Source organism: Aythya fuligula, chromosome 5 (assembly GCF_009819795.1).
Source record: "Aythya fuligula isolate bAytFul2 chromosome 5, bAytFul2.pri, whole genome shotgun sequence".
Classification (NCBI taxonomy): Eukaryota; Metazoa; Chordata; class Aves; order Anseriformes; family Anatidae; genus Aythya; species Aythya fuligula.
In genome coordinates this window covers 15,823,756-15,850,184 of record NC_045563.1, presented here as the reverse complement: position 1 = coordinate 15,850,184, position 26,429 = coordinate 15,823,756, and the positions used below count along the sequence as shown (strand labels likewise).

Below are 26,429 nucleotides of genomic sequence, written 5' to 3'. Positions count from 1 at the left end.
TGCCTGAGGTCACTGCGTGTAGTCGTGCTGTAGGTATCGAATCAGTCTGTGCGGGAGAGGCAAGGTGTCAATAAGTTTAATGCGGTTTCTTCCGATCAGGCTTCGTACCTTGACACGGCAAAGATGGGCAAGGGGTCGTGGGGGCTCTGAAAGAGAGGCAGGTCAGAAACATGAGCAGAGCAGGTTTGAACTTGAGAGGGACAGCTGGGACAGTGGCAAGAGGAGAATGGGAGGAGGAAAAATGGGACTTATGTAATGGAGAGATAATGTGTCTGGCATCAGTGGCTGCTCATTCATGGCGTAGGAAAGGAAGCAGGGCTGGAGGATGGGTGCTGTATCCCATCTCAGCCTAGCAGTGGGCTTTCTGGGAGGACTTAAGCAAGCTGCTTCACAGTACTCCTCCTCCCCACTGAAAATAAATGCAAAACCTTCCCAGTTTAGCTTGGTGATGGACAACTAATTCTGATAATGACTAGGAAAGACTTTGGATCCTGTGAGAAAGACTATTTGAGGAGAGCCACTGGTGCTTGCTGGCCTGCTCTGGAGATGGTCATGCTGGCCGCTTACGCTGATCTGCCTGCATCCCAGGTGAAGCTAAATAAGCCTTCCTGCACTGCAAAGGCTTTTTTCCAGTGGGACAGATCCACAGCTGATGGATTGAACATCAGAGTGAATTGCAACCCAGCAATTTCTAGTGCTTCATAACTGGTCCAAAATGTAAATCAGTCTCAGTAGGGAAATTCTTCTGAGTTTAAGGGATGAATACTGACTGTCTGGTCCTGCAGAGATCAGGTTAAAAACCTACAGGACTTTTCAACAGGAAGAATGAAAACTCTAAGAGGAGATGGTGACTGACATTTTGAATCCAATGGTGGATTCTCTTCTGAGTGACCATACCTGCTTTTTCTTTAATGACAGCCCAGTCCTCATAGCTGTCTATATGCTCCTTGAGACGGGAACAGAGCTGCACGTTACCCACATAATCCAGGAGAACATCAATAATTGGCCCAGCCCAGCGACTCATCTCTGGAGTAGACACCATGTCACAAAACTTCAAGAAAAAAGAGATTCACTACAGTCAGTGAGAGATGAATACACCCTCAGAAGCTATGACAACAGCAACAATCCCAGCTACTTGTTTGGTCCCAAATTTCTACCAGCTGTGAAGGCTATTTCCAGTTTACCATGGGAAAACTTCTACTAATGCTTTTTTTTTTTTTTTTCCCCCCTTTTTTTTTTCCCAACTGAGGACAGAATCCTCTCTTTGCAGCTACAGGAGGACATAAAACCCTGCTGGAGTCCTATCTCTGGAGCACAGAAAGGATGCTGAATTGTTTACAGGGTCTGACAGTTCTACTACCAGGGGAATGTGTAGGAAGAAGAGCCCTCAGAGGTTTGCCCTTAGCAGATGAGGGAGCTGCTGCAAGGTGCATGCAGCTCAGGGCACTGTGACCCAGCATGTTGGGTCCCTTTCTCTTCTTGGCATCTGTTGCCCACAGGGCAAGCTGCAGAGTACTCAGAGCTTTAGCATGGAGGGCTGCTTATGGAAATACTGAAGCACAGAGCTGACTTTAAGCAGTGTCATTTCAAAAAAATAGTTATTTGCCTTCCCACTTTGATTTAAATGCATGTGTTATACCAGACAGCTCCATCTATCTCTGTTAGGGTGCTGCATATGATGAAGATATCTGTGGATTTATCTGCATATGAGCAGTCAGATAAGTTAAGATGAACTAAATCATGCTGTGTGGATGAGAACTCAGACACATAGCTGGACACTATTGAATAATGGTGACTTAAGCACCATCCATCTTCTTAGTCACTGAAATTGTCTGCACCTTCCAAGCCCACCCCAGATGAGAAAGAAAATGCACCAGACTAAACCTCTTTCAGTTTAAGCTCCTGTAACTAGATCTCCTTTGACTGTGCATGTATGGGCACTAACTCAGAATGCATTAAGATTTTCTGTGGATATTCTTATTCAGAAATAAAATATTAGCGCACCTAGGAAGAATAAAGCTGTAGAGAATTATAAGGTCATTTAATTCCAGGTGAGAGCATCCTCAGAGGTGTTTACTGTTCTTCTGGCTTTGTTTCTCCGAGCATCCCCATGTAATGTTTGTCAGAAAAATTAAATATAGTAATGTTGGGAGGCTCCCAGTGGGCAACACAGAGTTTTCTACCAAATTGTTTATAGGAAATTCAGTTTGGCATATCTGACATTCTCCAGTGTATGCCCTTACCATGCAGTTACACATACAGCGTGCAAACTGGGGCTCTGCACTACACCTCCAAGCAGTAACTCCACTTTGACAGAATTTAAATGAGGATACAATTTCAGAGTAATAAAACTCCAGATCTTACTGCTCTCCTCTTGTCTCTGCCAGAGACTTTGCCTGTCTTTTTCTCTCTTCCCTATTCACGAGCTCATCCTACGAAAATGTTTTCCAGATTAAAAAGGTTTCAAAACATGTTACAAGAAAGCAAGCAGAGCAAACTGAAGCAAAATAATGCAAAACTGCAACTACAGGCAGAGGAATTGTCTCGGGGACAGAGTGACTCTGGACTCGGAACATACTTTGCCTGAAGTCTTGGCAGGCCCCCGAATGCCCTCTCGCGGCAGTAGGTTGCTTCACTCCCCACGTCCATGGTTTTGACACTGCAATTCGGGAAATGGGGACTGAGACAGCATGCATTTTTCTGCACTCGCTTTCTCCAGGAAACACTAATTCAGTAGAAGCAATAATGATTTATAGCTAAGTATTTTTCAAATCCACCTCCAATAGCTCATAGTCTTTACTGTGTAAAGACTAATTCAGATTTATTTTCCTTATGTAATTCCACACAGGAAAATAAGAAATGCACATCTTTTGTGTAGAAAAGCTACAGTTTCATGTGACGTTCTGTATTTTAGAATACAAACCATATCAGAGCCACGTCACAAAGCTAGACCAGACAAGCCTTACTTTTATTAGCCAGAAACCTAGCACTAAGAAGCAATTTTAAATTAATACTGGAGGGAAGGCATCACTTTTTTTCTGCTCCATGTGTATTTGTCCCTCAACAATCTCTCTCTAGGCACAGATACAATTTTACACAGCTTTTGCTTCTTCTGCCTCATGTGGTCTGACTTTTGAGGTGACGGCTCTGTTTGTGTGTGACACAATATTTCATTACAGGTTATTTTTAACCTGTGTTAGGTGACATCCAGAAGGCAATACCACATTCAATTAAGTAAAAACAGACCAATTTTTGTGTGGACAGGATATCACAGGGGGTACAGACAAATCCGCTCTCTTCGCCTTGGAGCTCCAGCCTTCTTTCACTCTAGTCCTACCTTATCATGGTTCAAGACTCAGAGATGATTCGGTTTATTGGTGATCATTTCTTTGGCCTAAGTGACACTATCTTCTAAATCACACAAAAGTATACTTAATCTATACAGGAGTTGACTTATTGCTTCCCTAATGCTTTGCAAAAGAGAAAGAGAACTGCCGTGCTGATAGTTTTTGTAGTGTCTTATGTTGAAGGATAGTAAATTTGGACTGGAGTGTCAGATTTTCCTTGAGATATTTTGGAAGGAATCAACAGGAAAAGATAACACACCAAAAAAAAAGTGAAATCTGAGATTATGGGGACTGAAAATCCAATTCCAGCTCAATGCAAATGGTGGCTGATATTTGGAAAGGACTGCAGAGATACACATGTAAGACATGGTCATCTAAAACCTGTAGGTGGCTTTGAAGATATGGAGTCATGGATCTAAATCTCCTAATCTTGTTTGAAAACTGAATATAATGTGCAATCATGTAGCTAATGTAGTGATTTATACACCCTCTTCCTGGCTGCTTTTCCAGTTTACATTCACTAGTTTACCCTCATAAAGTGAAGGACTATACATTTTTAATTTAACCATGAGTTTAAATTCTCTATTAGATAAAACAGGTGTTACAGGGTGAGAAATACAGGCATGTCTCCATTGCCCATTTGACACTGCCTGTCAAGAAAACATGCTTCACTCCTGGCACCTCAGGTCCAGAGGAAAAGAGTATTGTGGATCTGACAGCAAAAGCTGTCAAGATGCCTATAATTCACCTGAAATTTAGGCTAGGGCAACAGCAGATTTTGCCTATCTCCCCTCTCCTTCTCCCCGCTCTCCCCACTTCATTGAACATGGACTTGGAGCTCTCACATACTCTTATTAAGCCTTATTTTTACGTAAGTAAAGTAGGACTAAAGGCAACTTCTCTCACAGGAAACGTGGGAAAAGAAATACATGGAGTTATAAAGATGTATAGGTGAGAGAGGTCCTCAGAAGTGTTAAAGGTAGGTTAAGCTGTGCTTACCTGTATTACAGTTGGTTCTGTGGACAGCTGAGGATCATTAAGTCTGTCCCGTCTGTAATTTAATGCAGGGTGTGGGCAATTTCCATACTGACACTGAAAACAGGAAACTGCATCACAGCCCAGATCCAGGAGATACTTCAACACAGAAAGGTACTTCATTGAAAACATGATGGTTGCTGGAAATGTGGTGGGATGGCTCGAAATATAGGCATTGATGTTTGCTCCGTGGTCAAGAAGCAGTTTCATGGTCTTCAGGCAACCGTGGCGGATGGAGATGAGCAAGGGGTTGATGAGGTCAACATTGGGGTTGGCTCCAGCCTGCAGCAGGAGCTCTGTGGCATAGATATTGTTGTTAAAAACAGCAAAATAGAGGGGGGTGGTGCGTCTGTCCTCATAAAGGCAGGAGCGTTCAGTGGAGAGGCTGGTGTTCACCTCATAGCCGGCATCAATCAGCTCTTCCAAGATGTCATCGTTGTTGCGCTCAGCTGCTAAATGAAGGGGGCTAATGCCGCTACGCTTGACACGGGTGCGGCTGGTCACGGGGATCAGCATGGAGACAATCCTGATGGATGGAGAGCCAGTGAGCAGTGGTGAGCTCTAGTGGATCTACTGCAAATCCTCGCTTTGTGGTTGTAACCTTAAGAGCCTACTAACTGGCACAGGAACAACTCACTCAGAGCAAAACCGGAGTGTGAACTTGAAACCTGTCTTCATCTCCCTATGTTCTTACCTTTATGAAAATGTGAGTTAGGTGACTCCTCTTTCAGAGAGGAGCAAACTTTTCGAAATTATCACCCAATTTCTGTGAAGTATTGACAGCCACAGGGGCAGTTACAACAGAAGAGACAATGTGCTGCCTCCTCACCTATCCCGCTGTAACTCACTCCTGTGCCACAACCCAAAAGGCAGACACCCAGATGGGCTTTCACATATGTTCTGCACCTCTACCACTTAACTGTGGGTAGGAGCCAGAAGAACTGCCTGAGGAAGTAGGCCGGACTTGTTGAAAGAGGGGTTGTATGTCCCCACCTTCATCATGATTGCTCTGCTGCTGAGTGCTCACCCACACAAGACATTGGAAGGCCTCATGGGTCACAGCTGCAGCAAGAGGCTTGAGACCAGAAAAAGGATGAAATCAAACCTTTCTCTGTGGGACAGAGCTGGGATAAACTATATATTTGGTTTCCAGACCTCCATGACAGATTTTACAGTTCAGTTATTACCCTTGATTGAGCCCTGTCCTGGAGGACCTCACTGTGCAGCTTTTGGCTGTGGCAAATCCATGGGGCTATCAACATCCATCCCAGATCATGGGGAGCCAAAAAGATAATTAGGAAAGGGGAGAAAAAGAAACACAAATATTTTCTAGGCTGGTTGCCATGCTTTTAGCCCAGGGAGAAAAAATGTACAGCCAAGTCCTAAACCCCAGTAACCAGGGATTGCTATTGGAAAGTGTGATGCAGCCTTTAGCACTGCAACATAAATCATGCTGCTCTCATTACGTAATCAGATTTTCAAATATATGATGTACAAGGCCCCTGCCATTGCAAACCCATGAGCATTTTATGTCACCACAAGTGTCACTGGAGCTACATAACCAGACCCATGGGTTAAACCCTGGTTTCCTGCTCATAAAGTTGTGTGTTTTAGCTAAGGTGCTATCCTGATTCTGTAAATACAGACAGTCACCCTAAGATAGATCTAGGAAGAGAGTATGGACCATCCAACCTGAGCCTGCCTGCTATGCCAGGAGATGCCCATGCTCCCTATGGGATGCCGGCAGAGACAGGGACATCTAAAAAAGGGACTTGTGGCAGACAGAAAGTTAAGCACCTCCTCCTCTTCCTCTCATGCAGATGACTCTACCTGGCATTCAACAGCTCTTCTAACAAACATGCAGAGCTCAGTTTCCTGATGAGTAGTGCCTCTCTCCTTTAAAATATGGCACATCTTCAGCTGGGCTTCAACGGCTGGTTCCAGCACTAGGCCCTCAAACGTATATTTACATATCGAACTAAGTAAAATATAAGCCCTAGTCTCAGGAAAAAACTTTGCTTGTGATGCATTGAATGATCCTGTGAAAGACTGAGCCTTCAGTCCTACAGCTGATGAGATGACCCTTATGAATTTCATGTCAGTATTGACAAGGTGTCATTTAAAATAAACAAACACCAAGCTACAAGAGTTGACAGTTGAGCCCTGAGACTACATTCTTTGCTTTTTGATGGTAGGGAGCCTTCATGCTCTGGCAAAAAGTTGAAGCGTGGAATTCCTGCAGAATTACGTATTAAATCTGCAGGAATACAACAAAGAGAGGTCACCATGAAGGGTGTTATTTTACCGAATACCAAAGGAATTAAGAACAATCAGCCAATTGGGCTAAAGCTTTGTCATTTAGATAAATATTTATAAGAGATCTTTTTATTTTTTTCATCCTCTTGCAGTTCTGTTTGCAGCAGTTGGGCAGTTGTGCACAAAAATTTTTGCTCAGACTTTTGCAAGTGAACAAACACAGAGTTTGAGCTGAATTCTGGTCTCATTTATGCTGCTCAGTGTTAGCAAGGATAGACATGACCTCTGAATTAGGCCCTTTATTTCATAATATATGGATGGACTCAGGTTGCTGACTTTCCATGTAAATTTGTTTTCAGATTGTGGTGTGGATCTACTGAGGGGAAGAATAGATTAAGAGAGCTGGTCTGGACTCTCTATACAGATTGGATTCGGATCAATTTACTGTATTGTTGGATTAACTTTTTTGAAAGTGAGCGACTGGAGCTGGTTTTTGTCTCTGGCACATTTCTCATCTAAAATGCATTTGTTTTCAAGAAACTGTCTTTGTAAGTCAAACCCCGGAGAAAATGTTGAATTGTGCCTGTATTAGTCTATGCAAGATATTTATGTACATGCTAGAAGCATATAAACCAATTACGTAAATTCACACTGGGCTGCCCTCTGAATACAGCTTCCACAAAGAAGCAGGCCTACTGCAATTGCACAAAATAAATATCCTCAGGTCTACGAAAGTGATTTGAGAAGTGTAATTGGGATTCCCAAATGGGCCAAAATGCTAAGAGAAAAGATACTGTGGGGAGGTGTAGTGCTGTCAAAAGTTTTCATTGTGAAGTAAAAAGACATTGTGAAATACATAAGAATCTGCTATAGCAGTCTGCAAAGATAGCTTTACTATCTAGAAACAGCCTCTGTAGCTGGACGTACTCCCTCTTTTCATCACTGCTTAAAGGATTTTGACGGAAATTGCTATAGTCAGAAGAGTCCACTCAAGTCACCAAAGGGGTCTGTCACTGCAACCAGGGGTGTTAGCTAGAGCTCACCCTGGGATCAGAAAGAAATGCTCAGGAATTCAGACTCATAAGCAGGTTGCAATGTCAGTTCCTATTGGGTCTTGAAAGAGACAGGGAAGCACTACTTACATGACAGCACAACAATCCCACCCCTAGACAACATCTCCTAAACTGCTGTCATTTATTTCAGGCAGGACCGTGTTCTCCCATTAGAAAAAAATACTTCAGAGGACTGGTAAATCTGCTCAATTCCAGATCATTTTTTCCATTAGGTACTTTTCTCAGTGTTTACAGAATATAAGCAGTTCTATCCCAAAGACATTTAATTTAAAAAAAGAAAAAAGTATCTTTTTATGAATTTGTCTGTTCCATGAAAGAGTGTTTAATCACTCACTAACAAGCATGTTTTCCAGACCTTGGGTGATCCTTGTACTTCTTTTCTGAAGCTTTTCCAATTTCCTGAAAGCCTTCTAAAAGGCAGGATACCAGAACTGGACACCATAGTCTAGCAACAATCTCACTAATGCCCTAAAGATTCATTTAACCACTTCCTGCTGTCAGCAGCTGAATTATGGCTAATAAAACCTGAACACACCAGAGATGAATGCAGCATGTTATGCTTGTGGAGAAAAATTACTACGGGCTTATTTATGTAGGAAAATGATTGCAGACTAGGCTATGTTGTGATAGCTATTGAGTACTAACCTGCTATACAGATGCTTTTTTATTCTTTCTCAAGCATATTTTGTGAGTCTCAGTTTAATCCACTCTCAAGATACATGAGGTTATTTAGCTGTAATAGGTGATGTCTTGTCAAAGCTAAAGGGACCTTTCACCTCACATCCTTGCTCACACCACCCCATCCGGAAAACACACTCTGTTCAGTTTATGATTTCCAGCCTAAGCTCTGAAAGCGGCAGCTCCCTTGCTTGCAGTGCTCAGAATTGGATCTGGAACATTATGTTCTCCTTTTCATAAGGACTTCGTATTTTTATCTAAAAGATGAAATTATGAAATTAACTAAAACTTACTCGCAAATCCCTTTTTTGGCTGCTATGTGAAGAGGTAACAGGCCATCCTTATTGGCTCTGTTAGCATCAGCTCCTTGGGACAAAAGAAACTCCACAATAGGTACATGTCCATTTTTACAAGCTTCATAAAGAGCAGAGGCATTATCACTGGCTTGAGTGTTTATATCAGCACCTAGGAAGGAAGAACATCTTTGTAGCACCAGAAGGTTAAAATAAGATGGGGAGCAACATACTTTGAATGAACACACAAATCTCCATGACACTGGAGCTACACCATGTGCAGAAGGAGGATGTGAATGAAGTCTTATCACAGCAAAATGACAATGTGATACAGTTATAGATCTCCACTGGATTTTACTATGATGTGAATTTTATGAGGGAGAGTTTAAACAGGGAATCATACTCTTACTCAGAGACTGCTGGGAAAAGTAAAGTGATAAAGTGAAAATGCACTCTAGGAAAGCAGAGATATTCTCAGGATAAAACACACAGTGGGTGTCAAACATGAGATCCCAGTTATGAATGGAGGCTCCATTCAGCTGTATCTCAAAGACAATGCTTTAAAATATGCTTGTTCTTTATTTAACATGGCCTTGTCTTTGGACACAATGATTCCATTAGTACTTAGATATTTACACTATGTATATATAATATTCCTGAGCAGAAGTGTGGACTAAATTACCTCAATAGTAGCTCTCCAAAGTAAATTATTCTATGATTATGTATTTATGATTTATATATTTATTTCATTTTGAAATTGCTTATAATCTATATATTTATGTAGTTACATACGTATGTACATTTATACTATTTATAATATATTTCAATTTTTGTATATATACAGTTTAAAATAGGATTTTATAAAGACATCTGCATAGTTATGAACAAGAATTCTAATCAGCTTTCATTTGGGCAAGTCTTAGTTAATGAATATTTCATTTAAAAACTTAGCACCTAAAGCTTTATCTTTCCATTTTATGAGGCTTCAACTTAGGCCCCAAATGGTGAATTTTACCTAAGAAAAGATAAGTATTATTGATGAGCTACTAGAGTATTTGGGGCACTTTTTCATGTACTCTAGTGGGTGCTTGTCTTAATAAACAACAAGCAAGAATAAACCAATCCCTGGTACTATTTGGCCACAAATAGTTTGGAATCTTGCTTTTTTTTTTTTTCTGTGCTAGATATTTAAGGCCTGGCAGACTGAGTTTTGACTGCAATATACTCTACCATGCTGTCCTGGGAAAGGCTGCTCTATGTGCATCCTAAATGGGAGTGACAGTTCACTGGAGTTTTGCTTCTAAACGCCAATAAAGGAGTCAATCAGTCTCCCGTTTGATCATGAAAAATCCCTGCCAAAGAGAACATTTCCCTATGCTCTCACCCCAAAATGAAACATCTGTGTTGTGTTTGGCCCTTTGAAGATGTTGTAGCTGGAAACATCAGGAGAATTGCAGTGACAAAACATAACACAGGACTAAGTTCTTAATGAAAAAGAAATGAAAAAGATACCTTTTTTATGATGAACATTGCTCATTGTAAACAATGCAGTGATATCATTTCTGGGATTCTCAGAGGAGCTTTTGAGGGCTTGAAAAAACTGGACAGTTTTATTGGATTTTCTCTTGTGTATTTTTCTCAAAATTGAACTTTAAGAAACTCATAATATCTATCAAAGTTGAAACATAAATCACATTCCATCTTAGTTTCTAAAATTGTAGGCAGTCTGATGGACTAAATGGTCATATAAAACTGACTTGACAATGTTAGCTGGACAACAGAACACTTTTTTTTTTCTTTCTTTTTTTTTTTTTTTCTCCCTGACTCTCATATATTTCTTAGCGGTTCTGATTTAGAAGTTTTTCTTATCTTCATTGCTGTTTAACTCTCATTTCACAAGTGCAGGACTTAATTCTTACCTACATCGAAGGTAGTAGTCCACAGCAATAATAAAATATTCTTCAGAACGGTAGTAAAAAAGTCTGTGCTTATTGTAAAGCTGTTTTATATGTCTGGAGCAGTAGAAGTTAGATTTTGTGTAAGCTAGAAAAAAATTCATGCTGCTTATATGTTTAAACTCATAAACATCAGGGAGACTGTCTGCTTCTCCTAGGTGTAAATCCATTAACTATACAATAGTGCTCTATCTATTTCCAGCAGGATTCATTAGTGGAGGAGAGATAACCATGCCCATCAGTGTACATGTTCATGAGCAGATGGGGCTGGCTAATATTCAACTTCTGCCATCTCTTACCACCTACAGTTTTCTTCTATGATGAATTGGATTTAAGCTATATATGCACAGCAATACAGGTTTTGAAAGCTGTCAAGCAATTAGAGAGCATCATATTAATTCCTGAAGTAGGTGACCTTGAATGCATGCTAAAGTGCATTTGTTTAGATCGTGCTCTCTGAAAGACCCTACAAAATCCAGCCATCTGGAGCAACAGGGGTTCAGCAGCTCTACAGGCTAGTCTTTGTCTGGAGATAGAAAAGCTGAGCCAGGGAAAAGTAATGGGAACTTTGAAGTATCAAGGATGAAATGAGTAATGGTGTGTCAAGGGCACAACTCTACTCACCACACTTTGCTAGGTATCTCAGAGCTTCCAACTGCCCACTCTCAGCTGCCACAAATAAAGAAGTGATTCCATAGGAGTTTGCAGACTCAATCTTGGCACCACCTTTCACCAGGATATCAATAATCTCCAGGTCGTTTCGGGAAACAGCCTCATGGAGAGCAGTCCATCCTCGATTGCAACGGTGATTGGTATCGGCATTGTACTGTACCAGAAGTCTGGCGGCCTCTGCATTCTTGCGCTCACAGGCTGTTTTGAAGAAAAGAGAAGTGATCAGTACAAGCTTTTGAAAAGATATTAGGTGTTGTGGGTATCCACCTCATGTAGCACAAGGCAATATAACACAACTTGGCCATATTGAATAAGACCATCTCATTCAATATGATGGCTAAGGCTGCTGCCAGATGACACTGTCTGGGGCTTGGAAGGGATGTGGCAGTGAAGCCAATCTTCAGTCAGAGCTGGGGGAGGCTGTGCTATGTGCAGAACTTGTGCCAAGCCTAGTTCTAAGGAGGGTCTGGCCCAGCACATCTGTACCAGCTGGACATCACAGTGACACAGGGAGGGGACAAGGGACGAGAGATAATTTATGAAGAATGAACAAATCATAGAAATCACATGACCTGAATGCTGTATTTGCAAATTCTGAGCAAAGTGCCTCTAGATCTTATTGTTCTGAACTACAAATAGAGTTCTATATAGACAAAAAAATGAAAACAAAACAAAACAAAAACAAAACAAAACAAAAACAACAACAACAACAAAACAAACAAACAAACAAAAACACAAGAGTGGCCAGAAAAAGATCCTTAGAAAATAATAACAGAGTGAGTCAGTAGCACTCTCTCAGCCTGCAACAATTCACAACTCAGGACCATCCCAAGCTAATGGTGTTTTCTTGGTAATTAATAGTATTTTACTGATTTTTATTCCATCAGTTTGTCACGTTGCTTCTTGAATTCCAAATCATGAGGCTTCTGATCCTTATTATACACTTCGACTGTGGCACCCTAAACTAAAGGCACCTAGAATAATCAAAAACTTTTACAACCCCCCTGTAGCATTTGTTCTACAATGTGCAGAGAGGTAGGCCAGCACATTCTATAATAATTGCGTTTTTGTTTTTGTTTTGTTTTATATAATAGTTCCTTTTTCTCACAGTGGTCCTTTTTTGGTTTTGATTCTTCCCTTGGGACATGGACATGGATTTCTCTTCCATACACAGGTGTCGCTCACATGTACTGAAAGCAACGATCTGAATAGACATTATTATAATCACCTATGCATGGTAGCTCTGCAGAACTAAATTTGTTAACACACAAGGGATGGTTAATTTGCCTTTCAAATTTGTCACTCTTTCTATTAGAGGATGGGCCAGAAGGTTTTGCATAAAGACTTGTATATTCTGAAGAATAGTTTTTCTCTGGTTAAAGGGTGCGTTCACATTATTATTATTGCTACTATTACTGCTAACACTGCTACCTGCTACTACCACTGTTGCTGTGTGTTTAACACACAGTAGAACAGCCACAGTAGAAGAACTTTCCTTTGACAGACTGTAAGCCAGAATTTTACAGCTAAGGCATTTTTAACTAAACAGGTCTAGTGCCAGACATCCAAAGCTGGAGGCAAGGTTGCTGTTGAAAGCAGTAATATCTGCTATTTAATGTCTTAGAGCACTAAAAATAGTTATGGCAGAAACAGTCAGTCAAAGGGGATGGACACAAAGGTGTGAGAGTTCATGTCCTCTGAATCCTTGTGATATCATAAATCAGATGTTGTTCTGCTGAAGAAAGCATTCTCTCTGACCAGCAGCAATGTAGTATGTCCATGTTAAACACTTCATCTGCTTCACTGAATTGTTTACAACTTTATACATCTCCTGTAGCACACAGCCTGGCCTGGCCCAGTCTATGAATCACTGGCATGTCTACAGCTGATACACTCCCACACCGAACAGCTACTTAGGACCAACTGCTTGGAAAGGCATATATATTCCAGTACTATCCAGCTTTCTGCTTTCCCGAAGTTTGGGACATTGCATGGACTCCCTGTGCTGAGAAGCCCACTGAGCACCATGCACTCCACCCTCAGCACCACGTTACAGCCTATGCCCCCAGGGCAGCATCTAAAATGTCTCTGGTGTGAATGAAAAGAGAGGCCATGACATGGCAGGTCAGACATAGGAGATAGAGGACTGTTGGACAGGGGGTGCAAAATGAGTTAATTGGTGAGTTTCAGCCTCAGGGCATGACAGCCAAGATGTCTGAGGTGAGCAAGGTGTGTCTGATCCTTCGAGCACCTACAGCTCTCCCCTGGCGGTGTCAGAAGAGCTCATCATCCCTGGAAGCACCACCCTTACCTTTGTAGAGTGGAGTTTCTCTGGCCTTGTTGGAGATGTCGGGCTCGGCCCCAGCCTGCAGCAGGGTGAGCAGACAGTCCAGGTTGCCCCGGCTGGTAGCCAGGTAGAGAGCTGTCTCCTCATTGAGGGTGCGCTGGTCAATGGTGCCAGGGTACGCTGTGAAGAAACCAAGAGACCAAAGTCACCATGGCAGGTAGTGCACAAGTATCTGCAGCACCATCACCCTTCCATCCTTACAGTTTTAGGTGAGTTTCCTTTGTTTATTCCTCTTTTTGTTTTCAGCAAACAAAGTTAAGAATATACTCTAAAGTTACTATGAATCTGATCAGTCACTAGCTTAGATTACAATGTTTAGGCCACTGATGATGCAGAATCCTGTTGAGTAACTGCACTTCAGCAGCAGTTTGAAAACAAATTACAGTAGTTAACCACTTTCAGAGAGGTGGAAAGAGGTGCTGGGCTGGCTCTGAAGCTGGTGCTAACAAGCGACACTGATGTCTGCTGTGGTGGCTGAGCAGTTTGCAACAGCCAAGGTCCCAGCTACAAGACTGCTGTGAGAAGTCTCAGGCTTGGCAAGATCTATCCAGGAATCACTTTTTCCTGAAGATCCTAGCTCTTATGGGCATAAGTCTGTTAAACTATCCTCAAAGACAATGTTAAATTTAATATGCACTCATAGAGGTTGAAGAAAAGCTTCACACACAGTCCAAGAAAAGGATAGGGATGGTGCTAATTCTGCTTTTTAGTATACTCATATTCTTCTTCCTCCTTTTGTAATTAGTTAGTTTTAATTTCACTGACCTTTTTGCAACAGACTCAGGCAACCCACTTGGCCATAGTATGCAGCTTCATGTAGGGGTATCCAGCCATCCTTATTAGGTTCAGAAAGGTTTTTTCCTGATTTCATCATGTTGCACACTGCTTTTTCATCTCCATCCTTGATTGCTGCCACCACAGGGTCAAGTTCTCTTTAAAACAAGATTAAAACCTGATTACCATTTCCTTCATTCCCAATAAGCTTTTGACAGCCACATCATTGTATCATTTGGCAAAAACAGTGAACCCCTACAGCTGATATGCTAAGATTACTTGTTTCTAGCTACGGGGCCTCTAAAGGTGAAATGTATTTGCTCTAATTTAGCCATTCACAACAGATCAGAAGAAACAGTCTGGAGGTGCTGATCTCTTTCCATGGGGTGTAGAAGAATAAAGTCACTGTGAAAACCTAGAAAAATCATGGAGTGTTCTCCATGGCTCTGAGAAGTGACACATGAGGAGCAGCCTGCGGGTGAGCTTCTCTCTGACAAGCCTTTCCTTTGCCAAGCCTGAATTGTGCATAGATCCAGCAGGCGATCTACTCCTTCCAGCACCAGTGCCTGGTCCTTCTCTGCCTGGCTGTGCTGGCAGAAGGCAGCCACTGCTTCCTTATTCTGAGGCAGCAAATTGTCGAGCTCCAGGGCAGCAAACACCCCAAGCATCCTTCCAGTTCTGATGGGGGCTTGCAAAAAAAATGAACAAGGGTTGTATTTTCAGAGACAGAGAACATGAGGCTGTTGAAAACCTAGGGGAGCCTGCAGCTCACACTAACTCTGTAGAGAAAATATTGCAGCTTTGTAGGCAGAGACTGGGGAGGGAGGTGAGTGTCTCGGGGAGAGTGTTAGCATCACCAAGGTAGGAACCCAGTATGAGATGAGGGCAGTGATACTGGGAACAGACAGAAACTAATTATGACAGGAGGTCTAAAATACCATATTGGAGTGAGACTAAAGACAGGAAAAAATAAGCAGCTCAGCGTGGGAGTCCTCATAACCCACATCATTGGTACAACCTCTGCATTTAGTGCAGCTTGCAGGAGCAGTGTGCCAAGGAATGGGGAAAGACACCATTCCCCAGATGAAAATGTCCTTCGTGCCACTTGTATCTCTAGAGCTGGGAGCAGCAGTCTCAGGACAGCAGAGTCACAAAAATAGCAGCAGTGGAATGAAGGGAGATAGGGGACAAAGCCAGGCATTTTGCATGAGGAGATAACAGCCAGAGCAGGCAGCTGCTGTCCTGGCCACTGCTGGCCAGGAGGAATCACCTGATCTGCTGCAGGGCTGAGGTCCCATCTTCTGTTGCATCTTCATATTCTCAGGGTACCCTGAGGACTACAGCTAAATTATAGATAAGAGACTTTTATATAAATGCTGGAAATCCAGCATTTTGTTGAAGTCAGCCAGCAGCAATCAGTGCGTTTGGCTGGGACAGGAGGAGGAGGTGGGGGATCTTTGTCTGTAACAGCCTCTGGCACAAGGCTGCTGAAGCCATCTGTTGTTCTGTGCTAAGGTTCACGTTACATACGCTGGGCTGCTCACCATGACCTCAGGATTCAGCACACGATAGTTACTGGCGCTTAATGAGTTACTGCATGCCAGGTGGGCCATGGCAGTAGTCCGTGCATGGTGCTTGCAGGCAGAAAATGCAAGGTGCACCACATTAGCTGGGACCTCAGTGAAAGCAGCCTACCTCGTATCAGTGATAGGGTTAAAAATGTGTGAAGAATCGGTTACTGTTCAGTTTGAGCCCTTAGATGCTGAATGAAGCAAGCTACTGTTGGGATCCTTGACCTTAAATGATTCCTGAGTAAGAAGAGGGGTTTGCTGGATCAGGTTGTGGATGCTTTAGCCAAGCAAATTCCAGATCAGTACAAAAAGTTTAATGAATCTCCATGTGAAATCCTTGTTTTCTGCTTGGCTCATAGTTGGCCGTTATAAAATACAAAACAAAACAAAACACAAACCAAACCAAACTATCTAAAAAAAAAAAAAAAAAAAAAAAAAAAAAAAAAAAGTCACCATTCTGCTGCTTGGATTTCATCAGAAATATACAAAATGTGTATTAGGACTATGGAGGAAGCCCAAATCTCTGATGAAATCTTAACCTTATAGACTAATCAAAAGAATTACTGCATTTCAAATGCCAGTAGCCATGCTCATAAATACACATTGCAGAAGAGATATACAGGGGGGTCAATTCTGAGCACTGCAGAAGAGGTTCAGAGGAGTACAGGAGGGTTCAGGAAGCTCCTCAGTTTCCTGGCAGCCTGGTGAGATGCAGAAAGCAGGAAGGAGCAACATCTCTCCAGGTGAAGCCAACAATCTGCCCTGCCTGGCTCCGAGACCAGGGCCCTAAAATAGCCATGACAGCATGCTCCCCTGTAGCTACCCTGCCACACTTCTGCTTTCACCTGGAAGCAGAGGACGGGCAGTTTATCAGTGTTATCCCAGCCCACACTGTGGACTGAACCCTACTGAGTTATGTGATGATGCAGAAGAAGCTGTCCCTCCAGTTATTGCACACAGAGAAGGAGAGAGGTGTGCAAGGAGTGCAGAACACTTAACATGAGGGTGTGATTTCAGTGGGACCAAGAGGAGGTGTCGGGTTATGGGGATAAGGGAGGCTCCATGTTCTAGCAGAAAGGGATTTTCACGTGTCAGGGAGGGCAATGTCAGCGGAGAGCAAGGGACAGAGCCTGGATCAGCCCGGGTGCAGGGTGAGATGGGGGAGAATGGGTGATAGGTGGTATGGGGGAGAATACAGAGATGGGTGATAGAGGAAAGGAAGTAGAGTGGTGGAAAGGTAGTCACTGCAAGCGTGCAACCAGTGAGGGACTTGAAAGATGGGTAGAAGAAAGTGGTTTCAAACTGGGATAAAAAAGGCAGGGAGGAGTTTTCTGCAGGACAAAGAGAAATGCTTCTGCAATAATTTCTCTAGCCACTAAAGGCAGGTGCCTTCATTTACTTTGCCTGCAGAGAGCTGTAATAAATCCATTTTGACCAGACACTTCCACAACACCCAGGCACGGAACAGGGCTACCCCCTTGCCTGTCTGCTTTCCTCAACCATGACTGTGGTCATCTGAGCTTATTTATGGTCTCTGCCAACAGTAAAATGTGGCCAGGACGGTCAAAAGTCAGATGTGCTGCCTTGCCCCTTGGGCAGGTAAGATGCAGCATTAATACAACATCCCTTTGAAGGACTTTCCTGCCCTGTTTATATAACGTGATAGAATATTTCTTTTCCCTGCTTTTTCCCAGAGTTACCCAGTGACCCAAAGTCCCCAGGAAGTGTGCACTGGAGGGATGGAGAGGGATGAAGGGAGAGAAGAGAGCAAGGGGGGTCTGGAGCGGGAGCAGGAGGTGAGGCACTTACACGGGCTGGGCTGTGCTGCACAGGCTGCCGTCGTACCTTCGCCTGACCCCCCAGGCTGCTCCTGTGCTGGGAGGCTGAGCACGGCCTCTTGGCTGGGCTGCCAATCTGGAGTGGCGATGACATGAATGAAATAAAGAGAAATACTCCGAATAGGAGAAACAGGTCATGTTGAGGCAGAAACAGAGACACACATCCGCAGAGACGGAGCAAGAAAGCCTGCCGGTCAGGGCTTTGAATAAAAGCAGATGGCCACAGCTTGTTCTACGCTGGATTCAGCTGCTCTCTCAGCTCGAGATTATTTTTGGCCCTCTGAGGAAGCGTCAGGGGATTCAAATGACCATATAAGACAAGAGTGAGTTTAACCCTGCCGCCACCACACAGGAAGCAGGCACGAGGCGAGGTGACATTTGTCACCTCCCCAAGTGTCACACAGGCAGGTCTGAGCAGGGGGTGGAAGACACCTGACTCCTTGGGGTGGTGGAAGAGCTCAGCAGTTCTCCAAGCCTGGAGTTACAAAGCTGCAAAGGCTTTTGCTGTGCTGAAAGGTCAAATGCTGCTGGCCTGCAGCAAAGGCAGGACAAGTTAATGCACAGAGCAGTGGATGCAGTCTTTCAGTAAAATAGCAAGGACCCCCAAGGAGGACAGAACCAAATGGCCAGAGAAGCCCTTGTTCCGCCCAGCATTGGGTCCCCACGGCAGAGCTGACAGTGCAAGTGCACTGTAATGACACCAAGAAGCCACAAACTTCAGCCGGAGCAGGAGTGCACTCTGTAAAGCATCCTTGTTCTGCAGCTGTTAGGCATGCTTACGGCTCCTCAGATTGTCCCAAGCCTCCCAGCCTTGGAAACCAAGCAAGGACAGTAGAGGTATGAGAAGGCAGAAGGAACAGAAACTTCAGTTACTGCACTCCCCTTCCCTTCCCCCCCCCCCCCCCCCCCGAAAAAAAAGAAAAAAAAAGGAAAAAAAAAAAAGGTTTGAAAGGCTATTTTTGTATCTGCCTTGATCTTGGGGTGACTATCTAACATTTTTATCCCCTTACCCTCGAGAAATCTGCCTTATAAAGACTGAAAGAAGAACAAAGTCTGGTTTTCCCCTGCCAGCAGGTCCCCACTGTCACTGCCTGAGCCCAGCGTGGCAGAGCAGGGGATGCCTCCAAGGCTGCATGCCTGGGACCAGAAAGAAATTAATCCTCTACAGTATCTAAAAGGTATCCAGCTCACACTGTTTTATATGTCTGGTTTTGGCCTCTCTCCTATGTTTTCCCATAACAAATGTTGTGCTCCCTCTGGTGAAGCTGAAGCCTGGTGCAACGTGTGCCCCTGTAGGATAGGGGGACTGCTGGCTTCAGCAGGGCTTCTTTCCTTCAGGAAAGCACACAGCAGTGCCCCTTTCTCATTTTATTTATTACCTAAACCAGACAGCTCCGGGCAGATTCTCGTTTTACCGTGAGGATGTAAATTGTTGACCTCACTGGATTTATAGCAGGCTCTGGCTTTCAAACTAATGACAGGCTTGCAGACCAAGCGCGTGAAGCTGCTCAGCAGCATTAATTAGAAAGCACGTGTTTTGACGGGGGAAGCTGTTTTCCTGCTGGCGGGCAGCGCGAGATGGCCCAGCCTGGGCAGGCGCTCACTCACCTTTGCCAAGGGTAGAGCTGGTAGGGAGGGTTGTGGCTGCTGCCACGGCTGGGGGTGGCCGCCTCGCCAGGGCCCCCCACCACTGACTTCTGGTGGCTCTGGGCAGCTGCCTGGCCCACCGGGTCCTCTTCCAAGCTCTGCTGGATGGCCATTTTTATAAGCTCGTCTTCGCTCAAGCTACCGTACAGGCTGTATTCCTCACAGCCTATTGTTTGTCTTTGGGTATTTGCTGCCGTTGTAGCCATTTTTATTCCTTTATGTTTGTTTTGCTTTCCTGTAAAGGGGGATTACAGTAATGAAAATCTGGAATTAGCAAAGAAATTCAACCATCTTGTGCTTTTGTTCAGCTCTGCCCCTCAACTGGACTGACTGGCAAACACTTCAGAAATCCTTCACCAGGGAGAGAATATCATCATCCAAAATCTGCACATGAACTTACTGAATGAACTCCTTTCTATCACATAAAGTAGCTGATTTATCTGTTGATTAAACAGGGAAGGGAACTGCTGCAAGGAAGGCAGGTTCTTATCTACTCTTTCTGGTTGCCACAGTTCAAGAGAAGAATCAGTAAAGGAAATCCTTGTCAGATTAAAGAGATACAGCCTGGAAGTGAGTTTATTTAGGTCAACACCAGTGGGCATCATTCTGTGTGTGTTTTGCTGTTGTTTGTTTTGTTTTATGTTATTTCTCATTCTAATTGCAGAAAATTTAGGGACAAGGTTTGTCTTTCTGCTTGTTTTCTGCAAGCACAGGTTCTCTGCCAGGGAAAAGCAAATTTGTGGAGTAATTTCTTCCACCCTATCTGGGGATCTCTTGAGCAACATGCAAAGATATTCTTTGAAGTGACTTTCTTTGTCTCGTTCAGTTTCTGACACGACACTGCTCAGTTTCACTTCTGATTTTTTGCTGCCCACAGAACAAAGTTCAAGGTCATCAGTTTCAAGACTTATGGTAAGACTCACTTCTAAAAATTGGTGGTTGAGATCTGGAAAGGAGAGGTGGGGGAAACACAAGGGCACACTCAGAAATCACAGAATGACTGCAAACCCTCATCATAATATGGACTCAAAAAAGGCAAAGACAATCAAAAATACTGCTGTGTTTCCAATAGTAATAGGGATGAATTAATGCCATGAACAGTACAATACTCTAGCAGGATCTACTCCAGATGCCAGAGAGGATTCTGGCCATCAAAGTCCCAAAATCAAGGGATAAGGTGGAAAGCTTGGCTCTTTTAAGAGGAGGACAGGGAGACAGCAGAATATAATGGTGGAGAAGCATCCCACAGGTGCACATAGGCAAGGGGTTGGCTAAGTGCATCTGTGGGGTTTCAACAAAGCTGCCTCTCCCCCCGCCAGGGGTCAGGACCCCTTTCATCCCCTAGGGGTGTCAGTCCCTGGCCCAGCAACCATACCAGAGCATGGGGATCCCCGCCCCTGCCATGCCAGAGCCCCACTGATGGAGTGATGCTTCCACCTTTCTTTCCCACTTAGTCACCCAGGGCAGACTGGCTTCCTGGGGCTTATGCCAGGGGGTTGCTCTGCTCCCACAGCCCTTGCTGCTGTGTGCACAGCTGAGAGACAGTCCTGACCTGGGGGAAACAATAACTCCCCACATGGGAATGGACATAGCTACGTGCATCAAGACACTCACGGTCATTTCTTTAACCATAATATATGTATATATATGTATATATGTATACACACAGTGTTTAAAGAAATGCAAGAGCCTGAATCAAGCCACAAGAAACTTAAAACCTTGGATTTAAGCATTTCACTTCAGAAACAGTCATGTTTGCTACATCCACGGCCCCTCAAGCTCCAAGCATGCCCCAGAGGAAGTGGGAAAGGGAAGCCCAGCAGATTTCAGATCAACATTATGACTCTTAATGATGAAGGATGTGTTTTGCAGTCATGAAAACTGTCAAAATAAAACCTTTTGTTCCTGTATATAATGCAAACCATTTTTATTTTTTTTATTTCCCCCTCCCCCTCCCCAGATTTCTGAAGGCTGCTCTAGTGTGAGCTGGTGCACTTCAGCTCTGTTCTGACCCCTTGCAGTCCCAAGGAACTGAAACCAGGCATCAAACTACTGACAGTTCCTATACAAGAGCTGCTGTCGCCTCATACCCCAGCTGCTCCAGTACCTGTCTCTGGCTGCACTCCAGCCCACGGCTAGCCCAAACCCATGACACAGCCTTGTTTTCCTTGCAAATTCTGCTGCTGTTTGGCTTGCTCAATTGCTGGCATGCTGGGCAGCACACTTACAGTCCCACAGCCTAAGTACTTACGTAGTGAGTGGAGTGCTGTGGCTGTGTGAAACCCACGGGTTGGAATCAGAGAGCCTGTCTGCAACATCCAGCACTTTTGTGCCCAGATGTAGGGGCCTGGCCCAGGTGGTGACTCAGAGACTTAAACTCAGTTGTTAGTGGAGAGGGCAGGATCTTATCCTAAGCTCCTAATGAAGGTGATGCACAGTGACTCTTTGGAGGAGGCAAGAATAGATCTGAAGTGTTCTTTGAGAAGAACCTGCACTGGTGAAGCATGGGGCACAGATGCCTCTTATGTGTCCTCTCCAGCACCACCACCTACATCCTGATTGCACAGGGGCAGAGCAGCAACAACGCAACTCCATGCTCCAGCACACTTGGCCGGATTTAGGTGCCCCTTTAAACCCCTATCAGATCTAGATACAAAGGCCATTTCCGGACATCTTCCTCTCCCTCCTTTTGTTTCCTTCCTTGTTGAGGCACAGTGAGGGAAAAGGAACATTTCTTAACTTGGGGATTGTTCCTGTTTGATCCTCTTACTCTTGTGTGGGTTAAATGGGTCCCACCCACTTGAGAGGAAAGGGAGAACCTCCCCCACGTGTTGGTGATCCTCACTAATCTAAATATTTTGACAGGAGACCCATGGAGTGCAGAAACAACAGTGCTGGCAGCAGCTCCCACCACTGACTCATCCTGCAGGCAGAAATGTTGTGGGGCCCGAAATAGAGAAATCTTTAAGTGCTGCTCATCTGACTGGCACAACCGCAGTGTGGCTGTGAGGGTCACATCTAGGGGCTGCAGGAGCTTTCAGGCCCACGCGGACAGCCAAAGACATCCTTGGCTGCCCTGAACCCTCCCAGAGATTATTCAAGTTGGGTTTGAAGCCATTCTCTGGTGAGATGCTTTAGTGGGCAGCTGTGGAGTCACAGTGATCTAGATTTAGTTTGTAGGGGGCTGCTGTAAACCATGCAAGCTGTGGTAGCTGCCCAAGTGCATGCCCTCCGCTGGAGGCTGGTGCACAGCAGCAGGATGGAGATTAACCTCCTTTCCCCCTGGGCTGGGCTCAGTCACTCACCTGCTGCTGCCCTGTTTGGCTGGACAGCAGTGAACCTCCAACCACGACCTTATAAATGCCCACTAGGCTAATGTGCTATAAGCTACCTATTTTCCACCTGCAGTAACAAAGATGTAAAAAAACTAAATAAATAGAAAAATAAAAAATAAATATTTTTTTTCTTGGGTGGAATGGTTGAACCAATTTGATTAAGTAAGGTTTAGCCAAAGTGATCTTTCTACAGTCAGCATGAAGCTATTTACTTGCCTCAATACTGCTTTTCTAAAATATTAGAATCAGATCTAGAAATTAAATGCTCGCTTAATTGTCCACTTTATCTCCATTTTTTTGTGGGAGGTTTGCACGTTGGCCTGTACTCCTCTGGCAGCCCGAGAGCCCATCCTCACAGACAGGTAGCACAACACATTGCTTGTACTTTAAAACAACAGAACCTGATTTTTAAAGCTGTGGTTATAGTGCCTGTATTAGTCACGGAAGAACACTCTGCCTTCAGGTCTGAATTGCCTCATTAGTGAACTCTCCTGTTAAAGACACATCTTAGGATATTGCTGCCTCTGCTACCACTTAATACCTCAGTCTGACAAGATCTTCTGGATCTAAATTCCTCATTATTTCCACCTCGGGCCTGATCCTGCTCTCCTGACATAAACAACATCTCCACCTGATTTGTAATTTTGCTCCCCTGGTTTCAGTGAGCTTATTTGATGTAGCAATCAGGTCTGTGCCACACAGAGGTACTGCAGCTGCATGTGGGGCCCAGCAGGTAGGGCCAGCAGGGACATAGTTGCGGCAGGCCCTGGTGCTGCCCGCACCGTGCGACGAGCAGCTGTACCTGGCTCTGAAAGCAGAGGTACTGCTCCCAGCTGACTACTGGCAACCACTCACATTGTGGTAAAAGCCACAGACAAACACAATTAGGATGCTATTATATTTGGACTGCGGGCTCTGTCAACATCCAGTGTTTGGCAGAATGGGCCTGCGATTCCTGGTGCAGCATAAATAAACAACGAGGATTACAGCTGGCTCTCAACATGCAGGAGCGCACTGTTCGACACCATTAGCATCTGAAACAACTGGTCCCCATTGATAGCACTCCCTTCAAGAAAAGCTTAGCAAGGCTGCCTGTCCTTCAATGCACCCCAGGCAGCAGAATTAGCAGAATTACTTCTTGCTGTCAGAGGAGGGTGGCAGGTGAGTGACAAGGTCATTAAGGGAGCACAGCCAGGGACTTTGCCTGCCTTTGCACTTCGTTTACCCGGTCAGCTTGTAACTCAATACAGGACCTCAGTATTTATGGCACAGGGTGAGATAAACTACATATCTAAAAAACAAAAACAAGTCTTTGAAAGGCTGCAAATGGGAGAGAAGAGGAGTGGTTTGCTCCTTTTGCTTTTCACAAGGCGTGAGTGAGCCCCAGGTTCTGCAGATACCACTCTGTGTGTTTGCCTTTACTTCTGAAAGCAGCATGAGCACACAGGGGGAAGGTAAACACGGCTGGAAGTCTTCCCAGAAATCCAAGCCTCCACTTCAGCTCTTTCTGCCGCACCTTTCAGGCCAGATCTTCTGCTGGCAATGGAAACTAGACCAATTTACAGCACTTAGAGCGGTCATATATTTTTTTTTCCTATATTTTAGGTCAGTTTCCAGACATCTCTGCAGCTTTTGAAATATATTGTTAACTACTGCTGGGAGGCAAATGATATTTTAAAAAGAGAAAGATTTCCAGTGCCTATCAGACCTGTCAGAGCTGGGGCATGAGAAGCACAACACATCATGCAGTCCAGCTGCAGTGAGAGGCAAACACATTTTGTAATGACAGCTTATGCAGACTGGTCAAGTTATAGCACAGTGCTGGAGGATCAAAGCCAGGCTTCCCAAAGGAATCCTCCAAACAAACAAATCTACTTGTCCAGCCCCAGCTGTCAAAACAGGTCACCTATCAGTCTGGCTTGGGTTATGATGCCATCAAGTTGTGATTCTGTGCAAAATCTTTACTGGAAATACATACACCTGCATGCTTTTATTTCTTCTCAGAAAGCATTAATTCACACAGCAATAAGTGCAATATTAGCTTTGTGTCATACCAACTGGAAATTTAAAAATGAAAGAAATTATTTGCTGATGACATCTTTTTTCTGCACTGTGCCTTGCACACTATGTTTTACCTTTTCATGTCATAATAACAACAATTATTTCTGAGCAAGCTATTCTAAGGGATAAAGATAAAAGCATCACCTGCAAGTAAAAGAAAAATAAGGAAATGACAGAACTACAGCTCTGCTTAACACTAGTGAGTGTTGTATGACTTATTTGTAAAAATAAATAAATAAACAAACAAATAAATAAATAAATAAAAACACAAAAGGAAACCACAAAACCTCCCAAAACTGTGTTAGGGTGTTAGGTTACAAACTGCTGTAGGAATAAGCATTTACACAGATATAGCAAATAGAAAAGACAGATTGAAAATGCTAAATAAGTTCAAAACATGCATATTCGCATTACCTTTTTGTTCTGAAATAAAAGGGTAATAATATTGTTGAAATTAGTTATCTCCTTGATTAAGTCTTAGTTCAGAAAATCCTTGTTGGTATTCATCTCCCTGCTTTGCCTGGATGTTTCGATCAACTGCAGGACAGCTTTGAAACACTCTCGCTTTGAAGCCTGGAGTTTATTTCTGGATCACCCCATGATCAGCGAATACAAGCCAAAATATAAGTTGTTCTGAATCTCAGATTTCCTGCTTGAAGATGTACTGCTGAAACTTTTTCCCATTCTAAAGTTCTTCTTTGTTGCATTAATCTGAGGAACTTCACTTCATCAAGCATCCTGTAACTAAATGACACAAAGTTGACCTTTCTATTACATCATTATTTATTGTCCCTGACAAGTAGACCATATATGGACATGTTTCTGGAACCTAAAGAAAAAAAAAGAAAAGAAATTACCATATAATTCTGAAGTAAAATATGTTGTCCTGGAGAGTTTTATTTACTTGGGTGAAGGGAGCTCAATTTACTTTTCCTTTAGCTGCTGCACATTAAATGAAACAGGAAAACATTACTGTGGGTATTTTGTAATGTTTTAGAGTGGTTTGTGCATTTTTAAGGCTACAAGGTTTGAAACTTCAGAATTCCAAAGATGACAAAAGCAGCTGTGAACCTGTTCCAAGTAATATTTATAAGAGCTTACTACTGGAGAAGAACAGCTCTCAAAGCAGTTAAATGTAGAAGACAAGACCCTCAAAGACAACACTGCCTTCGGCCATAATAGTGAAATGGCAGCCATTGTCCCCACATGTGTTATAGGGCAAACTGGCAAAGGAAGAGAGAGCTCTGATCATAAGAAATAGTCAGGCACATACAGGAGAGCTGACACGGCTGGATTAACTGGAACATGGGCATAATCCTCCGTTTGGGATGGTTACTGTGTATTTGTCTAGCTAATATGATGAATGAAGTATAATACAGCATAATACAGAATCAAAATGATGCCTATGCTTTTTCCTTCAGCTCCTATTTCATTAATTCCTGTGACAAAACATTGCATTTTAAAAGAATAAAGCCTGGATTGCAACAGGTCTCGTTTCCTTTCAGAACACCTTGTTGAGCCTCAGGCTAGTTGTACTCACCCTGTCA

The 26,429-nt window shown here is 43.6% G+C and overlaps 1 protein-coding gene across 1 annotated transcript; it reads right to left on the bottom strand.

Moving 5' to 3' along the window:
- Positions 1 to 9: 9 nt before the first annotated feature.
- Positions 10 to 25,396, bottom strand: ASB2 (ankyrin repeat and SOCS box containing 2). The gene is made up of 10 exons (XM_032187553.1): positions 25,297 to 25,396; positions 19,448 to 19,721; positions 17,811 to 17,915; positions 14,422 to 14,588; positions 13,621 to 13,776; positions 11,262 to 11,507; positions 8,683 to 8,854; positions 4,347 to 4,908; positions 898 to 1,051; positions 10 to 146 (listed from the first exon to the last, which is right to left on the bottom strand). The coding sequence occupies exons 2-10, from the start codon at positions 19,690 to 19,692 to the stop codon at positions 10 to 12; spliced, it is 1,944 nt and encodes a 647-aa protein (XP_032043444.1). The 5' UTR covers positions 19,693 to 19,721; positions 25,297 to 25,396.
- Positions 25,397 to 26,429: the final 1,033 nt, after the last annotated feature.